The 20,633-nt window shown below is 43.0% G+C and overlaps 1 protein-coding gene across 2 annotated transcripts; it reads right to left on the minus strand.

Moving 5' to 3' along the window:
• Window positions 1–742: 742 nt before the first annotated feature.
• fam171a1 (family with sequence similarity 171 member A1) lies at window positions 743–20,396 on the minus strand. 2 transcript variants are annotated; one of them, XM_086218490.1, is made up of 9 exons: window positions 19,990–20,396; window positions 13,189–13,416; window positions 12,334–12,426; window positions 9,497–9,655; window positions 8,303–8,479; window positions 3,705–3,821; window positions 3,375–3,489; window positions 2,870–2,987; window positions 743–2,616 (listed from the first exon to the last, which is right to left on the minus strand). In XM_086218490.1, the coding sequence occupies exons 1-9, from the start codon at window positions 20,099–20,101 to the stop codon at window positions 1,069–1,071; spliced, it is 2,667 nt and encodes an 888-aa protein (XP_086074616.1). In that variant the 5' UTR covers window positions 20,102–20,396; the 3' UTR covers window positions 743–1,068. The 2 variants fall into 2 exon arrangements, with proteins under 2 accessions (XP_086074616.1, XP_086074617.1); XM_086218491.1 differs by lacking the exons at window positions 13,189–13,416; window positions 19,990–20,396 and adding an exon at window positions 13,012–13,141.
• Window positions 20,397–20,633: the final 237 nt, after the last annotated feature.

Below are 20,633 nucleotides of genomic sequence, written 5' to 3' on the forward strand. Positions count from 1 at the left end.
GTGAAGAAGAAAAGCCCTTAACATATTTTCAGAAATAAAAAAGCCTATTTTCAGATTAAAATACTTCATGTTGGCAATTAAAAATAATATTGAGGAGAAAAAAAAAGGCAAGCAGGCATATAAAAGTGATGCATAACCTTCAAGCAAAACAATGACAGTCAGTGGTTCAACTCATACAAAACCCTTCATATTATTAGACCTCACAATTACGCTGGGCAAAACTACGGTCTAGTAGTGGTATTAAATCCTATCCACCAGCACAGTGGAGTGTCACATTTTCTGATCACAATGTGGTGCAGGTAGTGGTTAAATTTCTTCGGTTCAAAAAATGTTTTCCCTTGTGTAGCTCATGTAAATACCCATACAGACTTCCGATGAACTGGAATCTAGTGACAGATTCCATTCAAAGCACATGGTTATGTCAAGGGTGGCTCTTGGTATTGTTGTGCAAGTGCAACGCCCGCAATGGTGCTGCCCTAACTAGGCCCAGGAACCCACTAGACAACAGTTTCTTCACCGAATATGAATAGATTATTATGACCTGCTCCTGTTTTGTTTCTGCAAAAACTCTGCCAGCATGGCTAAATTGGGATTATAACTCACTGTAAATGAGTGCATCGTGTCCCCAGCTTTTACTGTCAGTTGTCCGAGACCAATATGGCTCAAGAAAAAAAAGGTCCCTGCAGTCTGTCATTAGTGAGAACCACCAATCTACTGTCTCTTCTGCTAACAAGGCTTATGTATTTAAAAAAAAAAAAAAAAGGCATACATTTGTTGTGCATAAAATATTCTTGACTCAAAAGTCCATGTGTCTTCTTGAGGCTTGACAAGTGATCTGCTTAAGTAGCGTGTCAAGGAATACAACAGTGGTCATTTAAAAAAAAAAAAAAGATCTGAAAGCTTGTGAGGGATCTGATTTGTCCCTTCATTTCTGGACTAGGAGGGATTCCCAGTGCTGAAATATATTCTCAGTGCTATATAAAGAAAAATGGGCAATGTTTAAATGCATATATCCTTCTCATTATGATCTGGGAAGAGAGGAGTCGTGGATAAGGGGTCGCTCGTGGTTCATTTGAGGTTGAAGGCCAGCAGGGGTCGCTCCTCTCTTCTCTGCCAAGGGCTCTTCTTCTCCTCCTCTCCGTCCTCGTGTGCTGCATCGTCATCAGGAGAGATGGACAGCAGAGCGTGATCAGTCCTGAAAGTCTCCACCTCTGGTGTTGGTACAGGAGGAGAAGTAGGGGAGGGGGAAGAGAGTGAGGGGGCTTCCTCTTGTATCTGAACCCCCTCCACATCTTCTTTCACCTGATCTTCTCCCTGACCATCCACCACGTCAGACAGGATGGGCACTAATCTGCTGTCCTGTGGGCCACACTTGGGCGTCTCCTCCTCACTGCCTCCCACGTCCAGATCATCCACATACACCAGCTGAGTGTAGGCCGTAGCTGATGAGGTGCCCTTTGTCCTGTGTTTCTCAACGTCTCTTTCCTCCTGCTCTGCCTCTCTCCCCCTGCGGCTCACTCTTGGCTCATTCAGGTCCACACCAGAGTCCAGACTGGCGTCGTTGCCATGCCTCCTGCCACTGCCGTTATCGTGTTGACTTCCTGCTCCTGCTGAGTTGCTGTGACAACCTGCCCGCTGAAGATCGATGTAGGAGTGTCGGATATGTGCATTGGAGCGTCCATCCAGTGAGACGAACCAGGCTCGAGGGTGAGGGAGAGGCTTCCCTCCTCTTAGCTCCATTAGAGTCTTTTCAGCCAGCAGGGTGTCTTCACTGTTGATTTCCACCAGACCCGAGTCCCCGAGTGCTGTCGGAATGGACATAGATTCTGACAGGCCGAGCTTCTCTGCTTCACCCTGCTTGCTGGGACCTGGGACACAGTCTGTGGGAGTTTGCCCCTGAGGCTGCTGGGGGTGTGAGGCATTGAGTTCAGCCTGAATGGTCTCCAAGTCACTCTGCTGGTCTGTCTGCAGCAGCAGGGCCTGACCCGACAGTGGATGCTCCCCTGGCAGGCGCATGTAGTGAGCGGGGATCACTAGTGTGGGCCGCACCCTCGGGTAGGTTTCTCCTCCGCTCAGCAGGTCCACAGATCCACAGCAGAGCAGCTGGCCCGGCCGGGACAGTAATGGGGGACTGGGACGCTCCAGGTGGTCAACAGACCGCGACAGAAGGTATTCAGGGCCCCTGCACTCACCCCCCTCAGCTCTACAGGGGGAGTGGGGAGGAGAGGAAGGGGAGATGCAATCAATCATCCCAATGCTGCTCAGCTGATTTGCTGACACCTGACCGTGATTGGCTGATGACAGTCCATCTGAAATATGGTTGCTGGAGGAGCAGACGGAGGTGTATGATTGACGGTAGCCCCTGTCAGTTCCACATGAAAGGGCAGCTTTCAACTGGACTGTCTCCACAGACTGCCGGTAGTCTCTGCTCCGAGGCGTCAGGTTGCCCAGAGAGGAGCCATGGTGGCTGTTGTTGGCCAGAGACAAGCGACTGTGTTTGCTGGGATGGATTAGGCCATGCTGACGTTGATTGTCTTGACGCTCATACTGAGAAGGCTTCAGCATTGGTGTGGTCATGTCAGGCTCAGTTGCTGTAGATACGAGTTCCAGCTGCACCTGAAGATAAAACATGTATTTAATTCAACTTAACACGCACAAGAAAAACATCACATTTTAATTGGTTTTACAACAGACCAAGAAAAACCTGAGCATTTTTCTGAGAGTACAAATTGTTTAAAACAGAGAAATTCATCAGAGCTTCTCCTTGTCTCTCCCCCACAGCAGACACACGGAGCTTGAACTGGTCTGATGTTAGTTAAAAGAAGTGTCCTCTCTGTTATATACGACTGAGCGCAGGAGTCGGACGGACCTCATTGCTGATAAGGTTGAGGTGGGACATGGAGGTGGCCTGGTCCCTCTTGCTACTGTCAAGACCGGAGGACAGAGTTAGCTTGCGGTGGGACGCTCGAGGCTTCAAACAACGACGTCTGGAGAGCAGAGACAACAGAGGCAACAGTTTGCTCAGAAAGATCTCTTTAAATTCAACAAATTACTGACGGCGGCCGAAACAACTCTCATTCTCTACACATCGTGTCCAACTGACATTCAACGTGATCTGCTACTTTTATTTCCGTGCATTTAGCTTCATTTGATGACACACTGGTACTGTTGTGATACTGTTGCTTTGATAAAGTTTACATCAGAATAGAAGGCCAGAACAGTTTTCTCCATTTATTAATTTCACGTTACTGGATATTTTTGACGTCAAAATGCTGCCTCTATTTGGCAAATCTGGCAGCATCTTATAGTCTTAGAAAGTAATATATGACCATGGAAATTTGTGAGACTTAAAAGGATCAGCGTGTCACACAAACCTGCAATAGTACAAAAGGAGGCAGAGAAGACAAAGAAGAATGAGAGCCATGCCTCCCAGTATGGCCAACAGAAAGACAGTGTGGTATGTGCTGATGTCCTTCGCAACCACTGGACCTGTTGGAAGGAGAAAAAAGAAACAGAAAATCCAGATGAAATTAGGAAAAAGGATTTTCACTCACTGCCAAAAAGTGGTCCGTTGTTATTATAATGATTTGTGTTCTTAAATATTCTCGTTTCGGGACAGAAATTGTTAAGAGATTTTAATAATATGCTGTAATAATAAACGCAAGTGGTGTAGGATCTGTGTCGGAGCAGACTAAGATTATCACCTGAGTGCAGAGGGGACATGGCTGCAACCCAGTAACCCAGCTGAGGAGCAATGTAGGTCAGACTCAGTTGGTTGCCCTCCCTTCGTACATGGCCCAAACTGCTCTTGATCCAGGCGCCTGTATAAACACACAATCATAGCGTGAAATTGAATTTAGCAATAGTTTTTCTACATTTGAACCATGTTTACAGAGCACAGTAGCAAACAAAGTGACAAATAAAATGACCTGCAGCAAAGCCCTAATTCACTCTGATTAATTCTGTTGGGAAAACCTCCAGTCAAGTCCATTTTCCACTCGTCAACCAACCTGCTAACATCTGGCTTTCATTCCTGCAATAGGAACGTTGTCAATCAACATTCATCCTTCCATCCATCCATTTTCTATACCGCTTATCTGTTAAGGGTTTGGGGCGGGGGGGCTGGGTCAAATGATTCAGTAGACACAGGTGTTTATGGGCTGCAGCTCCATTGGACACTGATGGGAACACAAAACCTGGGTGAACACAGTCATTTGCAGCTGGATTTTACAGCTGGAGGTGATGAAATCTTGTCACCTTCAGCATTCAAGGAACACCCGACCAAAAGTCAAAGAGCACAGAACTCAACTAAGGTTTGCATAATGTTTCCACAAAAAAAAAAAAAAAAGGACAACTTCAGGTGTCAAGCGTCTCTAAATGTTCAATATGTCAGGACTGTGTATGTGCACTGACGGCACGGCTCCATCCTTGTGAATACCATCACCATCTAATGAACTGCGAGACATGATTAAACAATGTGTTTACACAATAACACAAATTAAATAGAAGTTAAATTTACAGAAATGTGGGTCAAGTGTTGAGGAAACACCACAGACTTCAGAGACCCGCTGCCTCATCAGCTCCTCTGAACCAATTATAACTGCAGTTAGAAGTTGCCTTGGTGCATGCTAATTTCTCAGTTGCTACTGAGAGGAACAAAAAAATGGCCTTTTTGTTTATCCGAAGAGACTGGAGAATAAAAAGTGAAGCCTGTCGCCAATGAAGTTTTCTGAATCTGAATCACGAGAACAGTTTAACACCTTCGCCCACTGCGTATGCAAAGTCTTTCGATTTAGCTTCTCAATACTCTGTCAAAAACACCCTCAAACTTAACACAAGTGACAGAAATATTGTGTATTGTCCTGTGATTCAGATCAGCAACAAAAGTTAATGGGTGCTCTTTTGGCTCATGTCCCAAACCTCCACCAAGTTGTTTGAAAATCAGCCTGGTAGTTTTTAATATCAGTACCAAAGAGGCAAAAAGCATCAGAGACATAACCTCAGTCGTCAGGGTAATTTAGGCAAAGACTACTCTGCCTAATGTCATAATTATCCAATGTGAGAGACCTAAATTCTCAATGAATAAAAACGCATCTATCCTGGCTCTCAAGTTAGAGAAGAAAAGTACTGTTGCAGTACTTAACTCAGCCACAGGGAGGCACCATGTAGTCAAATGCCAAGAGAGCAGGTTTGTCTCAATATGCATGCTTGCATTCTTGAGTACAAAAGGGCACACTCACCCTCGACCATATAGAGGTGGAGTGTGGCACACATCAACAACAACAATTCATTCTTAATCCACACACTTCTCCTCATACTGCTTTAAAGCAGTATTCTGACTCAATCCTACAATCCACCCCAGGACTGTACACAAACCAGTCTGATTGTAGGTGGTAGCACACCTGTGGCCGGATTTTATAAAGAGGAAAAATTAACAGGCAATACAACAACTTTACATTCAGGAGATGTTGGAATCAGCATTATTATTCTTGCCACCCACAGGCCAACATCACATCATACAAACAATCTTCTTACTCAGAATTAACAGTGTGTTGGATATCAGGACAGTCAAGAAATATCAGGTTGTTTTTTTTTTTCCAACATTATGACAACTGTTTTCATTCAATAATAATATCAGTGCCATCTGTTTTAGAACTTTAGAGCCATCTATTCCTATGTTTTTCTCCTTCTCTCAGCTCGTGAATGTAGGATTGTGCCTTCAATTTACAACACACAACATTTGCATTCGCATCGATTAATCAGGGGTGACCCAGTGGGCCATGATGAACCTCCACACTCATGGAAATACTTGATGAAAAGAACAACACTGAGCACAAAAGCGGCTCCAGCAGTGCCGGTACGTAACCACAACACACTGATTAATAGAGTCACAGAAAATCTGCTCCCAAAGGAAACAGTTGCATGTGCCTTTATAATTCCCCGTCAGAAACAGCATGGTGAGAGCAACTCTGTTCTTGTGTTTATAGGCAGTTATGCAACATCAAAGACCGTGGAATCAGTGCTGATCTTACTGAGGAAGGAAACAAAAAGGGACAAAGAGGATATTCGTATTGGGAATGGACAAATATGTAGAAAGAAAGAAAAGCATTTGAAGGAGAGGAAACCAGAATGGACAATGAGGAATGGAAGAAGAGATAAGGTGAGCAGAGGCAGAGAGACATAAGGGAGGCTGTGTGACTCAGCGAGCCAATAACCAGGCCATAAGCCCAGCCCAGCCCTGCCCAGATTCCCCCTGGTTCTGGCTCGGTTGCTTCCACAGGGGAGTCCTCTCTGTGGAGCTGGCCAGTTTGACATTTAATGACTCTGTTCCCACGCTGCCCCACAATAAACCACACAGTCAGACAACAGCTCTGTTATACTGTCAATATAAGCGATATACAACTACTGCTCCTCACACACGAAAAGCAATAGAGAAATTCCATGTTCATGTTGTCAGTGGTCTTTACTTAGATCTGAGAACACGTGGGATCAAGGTGGGTCTGTTTATCTATTACACACACATTCGCACACAAAACATGTGAACTTGATCTGTTTGCACATGACATCATGCCATCCCATGCTCGCTTAACACCTAACAATATGCCAGAAAATGTCAGTTATACAGGAGAAACTGGTTCTTGAGTCTGCATCTGCGTGTGTGTTGTCTGTGTAAACAGGACGGAACATTTAACAGCCTCAAGTTTGCCAATAACAGGCGGCAGCAGGATCTTAAATGGTCTTTCGTCGTGTCTGTTTTTCATCTTTTTTTTAACACGTGTTACCACACACATTTAAACATTTCACACACTTAGCCGCTCAGCGAAGAGACTCAATCAGGAGCTCTTGTTTTGTTACTTATTTGGTGGGTTGCTAGGGAACACGAGCTGTAGCCTGGAGAGAGGTCCAGGGAAGGCGTCTGTTGTGGAAAAAGTCGCTGCTACAGGCTTCGTGTAGGCTACAAATGCGTGTGTTCTTTCAGCTTTTATCAAAGCCCTTTTTAATAAGCACTGGCTGTTGATACTTTGGGCTTTTTAAAAGCAAGTCTTGAGATCCTTTACACTATCACAAGAGCAATGACGGGCTAGATTTTTACCACTGATAGCCTCTTAGAAGCCTTCACCAAGTCCACCTAGCATTTGACAACAATCTGTTCAGAGAATGTCATCAAAACAGGAATTTCCTCAAAGAGTAGGGCTACAATTAACATTTGTTGTTATACATTAATTTGAAAATTATTTTCATTATTAACAGTTTCCTTATTGAGTGTATGAAAAGTTAAAAAAAAAAGAAGAGTAAAATGTAGTTGGAAGACAATGCTGAAGTTGACATTCAGCGGTTCTGCCAGTGTTCTGGCTTTTAAATGTATTTTCAGGATGTTTCATAAACAATAAAACTGAAAACCAGATAACTGCCTCAACAACATTCAACTAGTGTCTTTGTTTAATCACACAATCAAATTTTATTAAAAAAAAAGGCTGAATTCACAAACCAGACATTGCAATCTGATGAAGGTCTACCGTCCTTTGTCATAACGCCTATTGCAGTAAAGGTCCGAATATCCTATTAGAGAGGCAAATGCACTTAACTACAACCCCACTTTTGCTCTTCCACTCGAGTCTACACAGCCTTTTAGAAAAATTCAGCTCATTGTTAACTTTCAGTTTTTTTTGTTACATCAGAGAGTTTTGATGAGAAGTGGGTTTTTTTGCAGCACCAAAATACCCTAAAAAAAAAATTTATGACATGGTTTTGTTTTTTTTAAGTCTCAAATCATTTATCGATCAAACTTAAAACAGAAGGTGAATGAGTGATTGATCAAATGATTGTCTCGGTTCTGGATAACAGATTAAATAATTATAATGGGTTCTTATAGACTGCACTCTGGCACTGGTGCAGCACAAATGTACTGTGGGGAGACAATAGGTCTCGAAATGTGAGACTAATGTACATGAAGGTTGTTGTGTAGCAGACATGTCTCAGCCCTGCATGTCCAAGTAGAGCAGGGTGTGTCAGAGAGCAGGATGTTCCATCCACAGAGTCTAGTCAACTAAATCTGTGGGTCCAGACAGGATTTCAAGGGTCTCGACTTCACACGCCAGCATTGTTCGGCTAATTTCAACAAGAGTTTAAGAAGATTATAAATCGACAGTTCAATCTTGTGACATTTACCAGCAATTGTGTTATAATTTTTGCAGATTACCGTGACGTAATTTTGCGATTTTATGAATTCATTCATTCATCCATCGGTATAAACTTTGACGAAAGAAAAGCTTTCGGGGAAAGCGTTTCGGTCAGTACATACCCAAACGCGGGTCAAATCTCCAAGCTGGGATGTGATCATTTTCCTTCAGGCCACTGTCAGCCAGCAGGGGGACGGAGACCGTGATTGGCTGATTCACCTGGAGCTCCACTCCATCACTGGCCAATAAGTGAACAGAAATTGCCGCTACAGGAGTCAACTCAAACAGCTTCTCTGTCCCTGTGAGAGAAGCAAGAGAGTGTCAGAGACAAAAATGCAGCAGAAAGGAAGCAGAGGGAGTAAGGTGTGCAGGAAAGGGGGCAGAGGAATGGGGGGGGGGGAGAGACATAAAACAGCGTAGATAAAGGAGAGTTGTCAGAGGAAAGACAGACAGGAAAGAAAACAAGGGAAACATAGAAAAGAAGGAAACCGGTCGGAGAGTGAAAAAAAACCGAGCCTAAGATTGGGAAGTATTTCAAAGCACAAGTATGCCGATGTTGCCTGAAGGGAGAGGGGACATGCTGTGGGGAGGGGGATCCTTTCAGTATTGAAGCTGAAGGAGAAAAAATTATACATCCATGTATCCAACACACAGACAGAGAGATGTGAGTTGTGTCCCAATTCAGGGGCTGCATCCTCCACAGGACACAGTCTACAAAGACTGGATGGGCTACAGCCCTTGGAATGTGGTAGTAACATCCAATCAGTTGGGTGAAGCCTGATCACAGCCAGTGTTAGTTCATGTAGAGAGGGCAGGAGGTGGTGAGCCCTCTGAGCTCCCTACATTACACATCAGATCTGAGGTCCAGAGACTTTCTGCCTCAAGTTTCTGAGACTTCTATCACTCATTAGAGACGACCGGACCAACATTAGACTTTTCTATGCTGCTTTCAAACACCAGATGAACTCTCCAAATTAAGCTAAAGAAGGCTGTGTTTGTCACCCATGTCTGAAGGGTTCTTCCCAATGGGACAGCATCGTTGCGCTGGCTATGACGCAATCAGTTTTCAAATGCAGCCTTTGGAGAATGAAGCCCCTGAACTGGGAGACAGCTGTGGACTACATGCAGCACAGGACTTGTGTTAAACCAGAGCACACATGGGTTATTGTGTTTCAGAAGGTCAGACAGAGGGGCCTCTTCAGGGTCTTTCTGATGTACCATTGCCTCTACTCTACCCCCCACCCCCAGCAGCTTCTGCCCAGTCATCTCTCGCACAGACTGCTTACAGTACCTCCCTCCTCAAAGACAGTCCTCACCTGTGCCGTTGCTGCTGAGGACCTGCAGATAGGGAAAGTGCTGAATGTGCGAGGGGGAGCTGGCCACAGTGAGCAGAGCAGTCAGGTTGGCGTAGGATGTGTTGGAAGGAAGACTTAGGGCTCTGCGCTGGAACTGAACACTGGACAGACCACTGCCACCTTTTGGAGTGACAGATATGGAGACGTCAGAATGTCACATCCAGTGTCAATATTTTTCTTTTAATCTTACATTGTGATAGCTGATAGCTCAGCCCCGGTGCGGGTTGCCCTGCAGTTACAAATGTTCAAATATATAAAACATCAGAGCTGATCACACTGTGTTTTCAACTGAACTCCGTAAGACACACTACAGTGCATGCTGTCCCGTCTTGAATTGAATTTGATGTCGGTACACATGAAAATATAGTGGAGAATAACTCTCCAGCAACATATATACAAAGAAATGTGACATATTGAAGTAATCACTTCAATAGGTCACCACACCAGTGTCAAGTTTAAGCTCCAGTACAGGATGTTTTACAAAGCAATTTCTACTCATCTTCATTGCCTAATGCTTTTTATAAATTCAGCTTAATGGAGGTGAATCCAGATCGATAAAGTAATGCCTTGCTCGGCTTGTTCTCTCTGCCAATGAGATGCATCTTTCTAATATTTTGCCACGCAATACAATTTCTTCCCATCGCTGCTTCCTGCCCAGGGTCTACTTGACGTTCACAAAAAGTTATAGATAAAATGCTATTAAGAGTAAAAACTGCTTTTTGCCGGACTCAGCAAAGTGATGTCATTGTGGCTCGACCGTGCCGAGTGCACATTCCTCAGCCGTGACACACAGAGCCAGCAGAATATGAGCATTTGCTAGTTATATTCTACATGTATTTAGGTAATTACTCTGGGTCTGCAGTGTGTGCATCTTTGTAATATCATGTTTCAGCCTAAAGCCTGCTCTTCATGTTCCGATAAGTCGGTCCTCTGCTTTGTTTTTGAGAAAGGAACTGACCCCCTTTTCTGCTCTTTGGGTGTTCCCTTCCTCAACTCCTTGAGTCTTTTTCCCCTCCACTTTCACCTCATCTGTTCCTCCTTCTGTTGGACACTGCTTTGCCCATCCCCCCCTTCTCCCCTGTTCTCTGCAAATGCTCCACCCATGTCCCCACTTTCAACATATACAGTATCAACCTCCTAGTCTATTTCAAGTGCTGCCAAGCCTGCCTATTATAAGCATATTTAAGCTTGTTTTCTTGCAAAACTTGCTTATAAATATTGATCGTTTGTACTCCCTTCTTCAGAGTACGTTGATTTTTTTGGACTTGACCCCTTCTGTTCCCAATAGATCTGTCTAATGATGCAAAAATCCCCTAAAATGATGTTTAATACAACCCCTCAAGTAAGAGCCAAAGACTGACACATCCAAATTAAATTTGCACAATAAATTGAGTTTCTTTCTTTTCCAGTGCGTACAGGAATGCCAGGGTTTTTCAATGTTTTTTTTTTTTTTTTTGGAGGGGTGACAAATCCAGTTACTTGTTTTTGTCACCGGATGTGGAAACACTGTCTATTTCCCTCCTTTTCATTCTTCTTTCATTCCACACACCAAGGTTTATCACTCTCTTGGGTTCCCATGTTCACAACACTGAGACAATCGGAGCGTGTCGGACGGCGCAGAAATTCCAGTGGGGCACGTGTTGTGGGCAGTGTGCACTCAGGACGTTTACGGGTAAATGGTGTCTGTATGTCTCTGGGTGTCTGCATAGCTTTCTTGTCAAACAACACAGCTGACACTTTTTATTATTCCCTTGTCCATCACAGACATACAAAAGACTCCCCAGACAAAGACACAAAATTGATTCTCAGAGTATCCTTATCTAATGTAATTACACAGACATTAACAAAGAGGCTGACTAACAAAGAGAGACGGATTCATGTGTTTGTCTAAAGAGCACGATCGGCAGCTCTTATTATTCAACTGCCCCCCATGGCAGTAGGCCCATGAATGTCGCAGTGAGGGTAATGAATATTGCTTATTAAAGATTCGAGATTATAGTCTCATTTTTATCAAATGTGTGAAATTCTGTGTTTCATATGGTTGTCAAAAATTGTGATGAATCTGGTTAAAATGTGAGATATGCATAGGCTATTAAAGTAAGAATATCTTTTGTAACCAAAATACATGTTACCATTCTAAATTAGGTGTTACGCTGCTGCAGAAAAAAATGCAGCCCGCAAATCTTATTCAACAACCTTTATGGAAAACATCTTTGTTTGATACGGATCCTTGCAGTAATCACACCTTTCTATTCCAATATAGATTATTCTTAAATGTAAATAAAAGCAGAATTATTCTTTCTAATATTAGGAGGGGGTGGTTCCAACTGCAGTTGAATTTTGCCATGGTGATGCTAACTGCTTAGTTTTTTTAAACTGAGACCGGGATTCAGCTGAGATACACTTCTTGAACTCTGGATTATTACACAATGACCACAGCTACAGTATTTACGAGAGACTGTGGAGAGTTGACAAAAACTGTGTTTGAAGTTCCTGGCCAGATCAAGTTTAACAAAAAGATTTCAACTATTAAATTGATTCTCCCACACTGTTTGTGCTGTTCCCCCACTGCATCCTTTGAACAATCTATCTTACAGTGAGAAAAGGAAAATAACTGGTATTTCTGTCTTGGGATTCAGCTCAACACCATCATTGTACAGGTTTTTCTTCGGCTCATTCCCCCACCACTCCATCAAGATTCATTGACTCACTATAGCACTTTTTGCATAAAGTGGCTGACAAATGGGAAGAGATGCAGGTGAAAACATAACCTTCTTGGCACGGGGAATAAAAATTACCTTGAAGGTCTGAAACAATCTCCACAGCATCGTCATACACCATCAGAGTAGCTGCTCTCTCTGGTAGAAGATTGAGACTGATGGATGTAAACACTGGAACAAAAATAAAACCAAAGTGAGCATGAATGCATTGCATTGACTGACAGATTTAATTGGAAATCAAAAAGGGAAACAAACTGCAGTCTACCTGACGACTGACTGATTACCATCAGACAGGACAGGTCATTAAGCAAGCTCGATGCATTTTTAATAGTCCTGCTTCCACTCGGCAGCACAGGACAGAAGTCTGACCCAGCAAACTACACTTTTCTCCTCTTCCTTCCTTCCTTTCACTCCTCTATTGTTCAGAACTGGTAAGCGTGATAATCCAATTGGCCGCCGTTCCGTTGGCTCTTAATAACCCGGCCAGTCCCCCCCACCTCCCACCCACCACCACAAAGTACTATTACTCTCACACGCTGTGGTGCAGCCTCTTGGGAGCTTTGCAATGTGTGAGTGTGTGTGCAATGTGCAAGAGTGTGTGTGTGTGTGTGTGTGTGTGTGTGTGTGTGTGTGTGTGTGTGTGTGTGTGTGTGTGTGTGTGTGTGAGAAAGGGAAGCTAATTCAGCCCCCTTGCTGAGTTTTGGCATCTATTGTAATAAATTAGAAATGGAGCAGGCCACTCATTAGCTCACACACCTGGCACTAACTCTCATACGCACACAGATCAACCTGGCAGCACAGGAGGAAATCAACCTGCAAACACATTACTTAAACAAACACTCATGATACAAAAGAAAACTTTCATGATACATTTGGCCAAAAAATAGTTACAGTACAAACACACAAATAAATACATATATACATCAATCCTACCAGGCACTCTGGAGGGTGTCCAGGGAACAGAGTTTGGCACATATCCTTGTTTAGTTGCAGTGATGACCAGTAGGGTCCCAAGGCGGAAGGGGAAGCGCAGGTAGGTGTTACCATCAGCCAATGAGGTTTCTGTGGTTATCAAAGTGTGGTTGGAGAAGAGTTGTACGGCCGCCCCTCCCAAGGGCTGGTGGGTACTGGCATCGCTCAGGTGAACCTTCAGAGTCACCTCTGTGAACAAACAGAGTGCTTGCTAAGATGTGCGTGTATTTGTGTGAAGAGGTTAAAAGAAACTGCATAAAAATGCAAGAAAACAATGACAGGTAGTAATTTACAGACATGAAACACAACAGAGCTATTTACAGTTGCGTTAAACACAGTCATTTCTTCAAGTCGGATTTGTTTCAGTGCCAGGTACTTTGCCTCCAATCCACAGACGGCATTCCACATCCCGTATAAACATAACGGGATGGCCGTCTCACCATTTCCTGGATGCCTGCCAACGGCACCCCCCCCCCCCCAAAAAAAAAACAATGGACCATTTCCCTCTCTCAAAGAAGGCTTGAACGGCAGAGGAAAAACAACTGTATATATAGACACTCTCTCTGATAGAAATAAAGGACACAAAAGACTCATACAGATTAGCACAATAAAACCTACAAAGTGTGACATAAGAACGTCTTGGTCAAAGTGGCGGGCTGAAGTCTGAGGCGCAGTAGAATGTGTGACTGAGGCCTGATGACTCCTCACACAACAATGTACAGAATAAAGATCCAGAGTCCTGTCATCAACAGTTTCCGACTGCACGGCACACAACCCTGGCACATTCATGCATCAACAGACCTCCGTCTAACAATCCCATGTGAAATCTCATCAAGCACTTTTATTAATGATAAAAGCAATTACGTGATGATTTTGAGGGTTTATGTTCCTTCGGGAACACAAAGGCCTGAGTAAGTAAATGAAATGGACCAGGGCTGCATGATTAACTGTTAAAAACAACTGCGATTTTTATTACACATCTATGTAATCACACTTCTAAATGATATTAAGTCGCTCTCTCCGCTTCCTCTACGCATCACCACCACCATCTGAGCCACGTCTAAACAGAAAACATCTCTGGAGCCTTTAAATAAAGAGAGCAATAAGTGTTTTTCTTGAAAAAATAAGGATAGAATCAGGAGGGAGAAAATTTGTGATTCAAATTTTTACAACCACGCAACCCTTCAATGGACTGCGCCCCATTTGTAAGTTTTATGATTGGTAAAACAATGTTAAGAAACATATGTCCTGTTGGAAAGTGGACCTACTCCCGTTTAACTAGGCACCACAACAAATATACGCACTACAATTAAAAATACTACTTTCAGATATTGGATGACCTTAAATTCAGAAAATACCTTTATAAAGGTATTGAGGAGCCGTAGTTAAATCTGCAGGTTTTCAAGTTTTGAGGCAACCCGTCTTTGATTGCTGGGAACCAGTGGAAATGTCTGACAGTGAGGTGGATTGTTTTCATTGAATATTTAAAATTTCCCTACATTTCTCCCATAACCGTGATCTAGGACCAATACCGCAGTACAAAGGGAAAATAAACCACCACCCAACTGTTTAAAGTGGTCATAACCAGATAGCAAAAGCCATATGTAATTCTATTGGATCTATTCATTAGCGTGCAGTAATTACTATAGATCTGAAAACTAGGGAACTCAGTCATTATTAGGTTTGGATTCACAAACTGAAGAGCAAATATAGTCAAACATGACTTACTCCCATGTACACAATCCCACTCTGAATGCATTTGGAAAGTCTTGGCTTGGACACATGACAACATGGGCCCTGTTTGATCATTGGTTGCTGGCTGACCCGTGATGACCTTTCAATTAAGGCTGAAAGGGTTTTTCTCTCCCTTGTCCTAAAGACGCCTCCCTCCCCCAATGCTCTCATACATTTTTTGCATGAGGGTTTCTTTTAACCCCACTTTCAGTGACACGCGCTAAAACACATACATAACATAACTAGCGTAAGACAAATCCCCCCCTCCCCCATTCAAAGATCCTGCGGTCAGCCAGGAACCAGCAACTACAAGTTCAGCCTGAGTGCAAGCTCCGCGTAAAACAAAGCAGTGCAGCAAATAATACCTTTGCAGAGATGGAAGTTATATGGTGCTTTATCCATGGGGACATTTGGCAGAGCAAGGTGTCAATCTCAGTCTAAATACATCTTACTGAGAGGTTTTGTGAGACAATTGTCTCCAGAGCTGCTCTCCATTCCTTCCTTTATTACATTTGTACTGTCACGGTGGAGGATTAGAAAGAAAGCTGGATTTCCCCTCCTCAGAAACTCCACACTGCATGAAGATATGGTCTGTGTGTGTGTGTGTGTGTGTGTGTGTGTGTGTGTGTGTGTGTGTGTGTGTGTGTGTGTGTGTGTGTGTGTGTTGGTGAAGTCATGACCTCACTTCCTGCTCCACTCCCAATGATCTGTTATTAGGGGTCCCAGCTGTGTTCACTTAAAAAAAAAAAAAAAAAAAAAAACTCCCCTGGGAGCACACAGACTGACATGCAAACACACAAATGCAATAGTCCCCTCCCAGTCCTCATCCAATAACTCAGCAGTGAGATGACATCATTGTTAAACAAGCTAGGAGTCTCCTCTCTGCTCACACACACGGGAGAGAAGATGGTTTGCGAGAATTTATCATAAACCTGTGCTCACTTCTTCTCTACCTATGAGTGGAGAATAAGGGCATCAAAGAGAATTCTTCCTGACCAGCGCTGCCATCTTACACCAATTATCTCACACAACAGCAGCCAAAGCAGCAGGGTGGTTGTGTGTTTGTATATGAGCAAAGAGAAACGGATCCGTGAGGAGAAAATGTAGATGGCAGTGTCCACCACAGCTTGAATGGACGTATTCTAAGTTTTACTTAGGCCTTAAAAAGGTAGAAGAAGCATTCTGCACCATCACACAGAAATACTAGAAAAACCTGGTATGACTGATCACTACTGAGTGTGAGGGAGGTTTGGTGGTCTTCCAATAAGCGGAGAAAGGAAGCAGCTACGCTAGTGTTTACTGCTCATTGGCAATAACTCTTTATGTTAGGAAGACTTACACATTGGACCGCTTTGCTTGTTTACACTAAATCAGAAGAAGCTAATCTCATGCTCATAATATGTAGTATATTTTACCGTTAGATTTAAAAAGAGGAACGCAGATAAATGTCCATTTATGTGAGGATTCATTTTTAGCCAGTTAAGATCACGCCTCGTTATATCAGGACAATAACAGTGGAACTTTTATGTGTAAAAAATGGTCAGTGATATCAGGACCTGCTGTCTGATAGTTGCCATGTTGATGTAAAGTAGCAGCAAGAATCGGTCAAACTGGATGATAGCCGCTTTATTGTTTCCACCATCAACAAACAATGACTGAGCAACTGCTTGGAAGCCACCAGAGCAATATGATGTGATCAGATACGGATCACTTCCAAAAATCAAATCCATTTCTCCTCAACTTAAAATATATCACTTACCAGATTTAATCAAAATCCTTCCCCAACCTGACTTATACTGCTGACAGACAGTTGGACACTAATGATCACACTACGCCCCTGACAGAATTACTCTAAATATAACACACTGGAACCTTTAAAAGCCCAAACATTAACAAGATTTCTTCATAATTGAGCTGTTTGAAATATCCAAAACAAACAAAGTATGATGGATTCTTTTGAGCTGTGTGATATCTAACATGGATTACTTACTGGAACCAAAAACAGGTCCAGGTTTTTGTTCCTAATAAATCCACCGCAACCAGCAAACATGCGCACAGCCCCTTGCAGTGTCACTGTGATCCTGCTCCAAGGTATCAGATTCACAAATGCAACTTTCACAATACCACTGACAGTTTCTGTTGTATAATGTGAACTTGGCAAAGCCGTGACAACGGACAATAAAAGCTTTTGTGTGTAGCAAAACATACTTAGGGTTCAGATTGAATGTGCTATTGTGTTAAGAATAACTCATGAGAGTCAGGTCTTTTCTTTATTTTTTAAGGATGGCACATATCAGCTTCTACAAATGAACGCTTCATATAATCACAGCAGATTTGTCCATTTAATATTCATTTTCATGTACTTACACTCTAAATTATACACAGTACGTGTTTATGCGCTGACTTGTTGTGGCTTTGTTTGTCATTTCTTCCATGTTCTTACGTGTATCCCACTAACAGTTCAGCTACGTCCTCCTGCGTCATACACCATCCGTTCAGTGTGGTCACTGAGGCTGTCGGCTGAAGAGTCAATCATGCTTGACAGTTAGAGGTCTAGTGTCTGGTTTAAAGTACTTCAGCCCATTTCCCCATATTCAGCAGTGGAGCAGTGAGCATCAGCGCTGCATACAGCAGCGAGTCATGCTGCGTCATGCTGTCCTCCATTCCCACCATTCTCTGTTTGTTTAATCTAATATCTCTGATATAATAATATGACGCTTAACTATGTTACGGTCCCCTCGTACAGGATTGTTGCCAAGGATACCCAAGACCATTTTAATCACAGGTCATGTAAGGTTGTTGCCATTTTAATTTTAATGCAAAACATTTTACCCTTAATAGAAAGAGCCTTAACAAAAGTTCTTACTTGAACCAAAACCCAAGATCTCTCCCTGAGCCTAAACATAACCAAAAATTAACCATTATGCCATTAGTCTGCATTCAAATCAAGCCCTTTGTTTGCCGCCACTACTACTTTCCCCTTTAATAGAGCCAGTTAAGAGCAGGAATTTTACATTTATACAACTCAACACTCTGGATTAAACACAGAATGGATGACACTGTTGATGGATTTCTATGGAGCAGCCTAACTTGTTTTCCAATCTCTTCATCATTTGATAACCACATAAATCCATTTTAAGATTCAAGTTGGTCAGATGGACCAACAGGCTGTAATTCTAGACGTAATAAGCAACCAGTTTTCCACCTGAATTTCAATCTGACCAGAAATATGACGTCAAATGTTAACAATGGAAAATGAATACACAAAAGGGCAATGAGCTTAAGAATGCATCATTGACAAGTGGGGGGAAAATGGCAAATAATAATGTTTAAGCATGAAACACACAGGTGAAAAGAGAAATCTGTTGAGTTACTGGCATTACAAGCAGAGGAAGCAACAACCAATAGTGGGCCTGCTATTTTCCCCTCATCTGGATTAAAAGGAAGACGAGAGAGCAATGGTTAATCCCATTAACTCAGCAGGGGACACAGCAATGAGGTAACATCGTTTGGTCTCTAATCTCAGGCTGGAGAATAAATAGTCTTGTTTCACTTTACATTTCTTCAATCTTACACAGTATATATTGTATAATCTGCATGGGTTCTTTAACTAGTCTGATACAGAGTGGGGTTGCTAATCCCCACGAATGCAAAAGGACTCCTGAGTTTCATCTTTAAAAGTGGGCTGCCTTTGGCACTCACACCAGTGTTTTGTGATTGAAATGTGGTTTAGCTAGCTGGTGACAATATGATTTGATTCAACAACTGCCAGGCAGTCCCTATCCAGCTTCAGCGAATGTTTGTCTGTTGGAGATGTAATGCCACGCCGCTCATGCCTATTATGGGCTGTGGTAATGTGACTGAGATCTATATCAGCAGGCAGATTGTCTGTCTGGCTCTGGCTGGACAGACCGAGTAAAATCCCTCTACCAAGGGATGATCGAAGGTCAGTCTGAGGTGAACAACTGAGAATGAGAAAACAGAGATGGGAGAGAGGCACAGATCTCAAAGAACCACAGCGTTTTGAATTATAAAAGCAGGAAAAATTTGTTCTGGTGATTTCATCAAAGAAATAACTGATCGGTTGAAAAATATAGTAATTACAGCGTTACATTTCTCAGACCCTACACTGAGCAACAGTTACAACACTTCGACACAGTTTACATCAGCGAGAGGACCAAATATAGACCAGACAAGAAATGTAAGCAAGCGCAGGCTGTATGTGAAAGAGATAAAACACATGTGGCACTGCTTTCATCCATTATGACAGCACAACTTTGAGGGTAACTTTAAAAGTAGATGAAGCCAGATTACTTTGACTCATGCATCGCTCTATCTTTGCTGCAACAAAGCTCTACAGGTCTGAATGTGGTAAAGTTAAGTACATGACAGTAACAATTCCACGTAATGGTTAATTTTCAGCAAAACCCTCCCAATTTACTCCCAGCAAAAGTTTGCAAAGAAAACTTTGCTGCTTTGTTCAGGCTTAGTAATGCATTGCAAATTAACTATTTCCTGACGACATATAGGTCAAAATATCTATATAAAGTTGATGATGAGCTGCAGTTTTACAGAAGTTTATCACAGAGCAAAGTTTAATCTATTTTTTTAAACAGTCAGAGATGTATAACATCTTTGTCCCACACAAAGATAGAGAAAGGGTTTCTTTTGTTACTAAAATATGACTAAACCCAGGCAGCTGGAGTCACTTCTCCACTAATCATTCTGGACAGAAACAGCATTTTTGGTCGTTATATTGGGAAACAACGGGGGCAGACATTTTAAATCACTGATGTAAATGTATTTAAGTGAAAACAAGTGAAACATACACACAAAAACCATGCTGGCCATGACAAACAAGACATGGAAGTTTTGGTGCTCGGTGTGTGCCACCAGCTAAGCGGCTAACATCTTGCTAGCTAACTTCAGGTCACATCAGCATCCGAGCAGGCTAGCAGCACCGTTAGCCACCGAACACTCGTTTTCTGGGACGGGACAAGCGAGTAAAGATGTTTAATGCATGTGTACCTTCGGTGGCTGAGTCCTCCGGTAGTGTTTTGGTGACAGCTTTGGAGACGAGGAAGCCAGCAAGGAAGAGTACAATCACAGCGGTCCTGCTGCCGTCCACAGACCGCATCATTGCAGATGTGAATATCAACGACAAAAAACGAAGTAGCAGCCAAATCTTTTGCTTCAACAAACTCACTGACCGACCACATCAGCGTACACTCGGTTTATTCCATAAAGGAGGCGACACTCCATGTTTAGCAGCATCAGCATTCCTGATTTATAGCTGTGTTTCCTCTGTCCCGTTGTGCATCCCCAGCCCCTTTGCCGCTCGGTCGTTTTTTTTTTTTTTTTCGCTCGACGGGTCAGAGAGGAAGACAGCCCCATGCTCTGACACCACATGCCCCAGAACAGCACCAACAGGCGGCTTCTTCCATACGAAGCATCGCCTGACATTCGCCAACCTGCAGCGCCATCTGCAGGTTTCTCGAAGGCTACGAGGGTTCGGAGTCATCAAAACGTTTATGCTTGGAGGGCTGTAACTCAAACTGCACAAAAACAAATGCATGGGTCGTTGGAATCCCTTCAGTCTGTATACTACTGTCTCTGCATTTCTTTTTGAAACCTAAAAAAAACAAAAAACAGTGACTGTCCTTATTTTTCAT

Source organism: Aulostomus chinensis, chromosome 11, assembly GCF_037954235.1.
Source record: "Aulostomus chinensis isolate RoL2024-O1b breed Wild chromosome 11, RoL_Achi_v1.0, whole genome shotgun sequence".
NCBI lineage: Eukaryota > Metazoa > Chordata > Actinopteri > Syngnathiformes > Aulostomidae > Aulostomus > Aulostomus chinensis.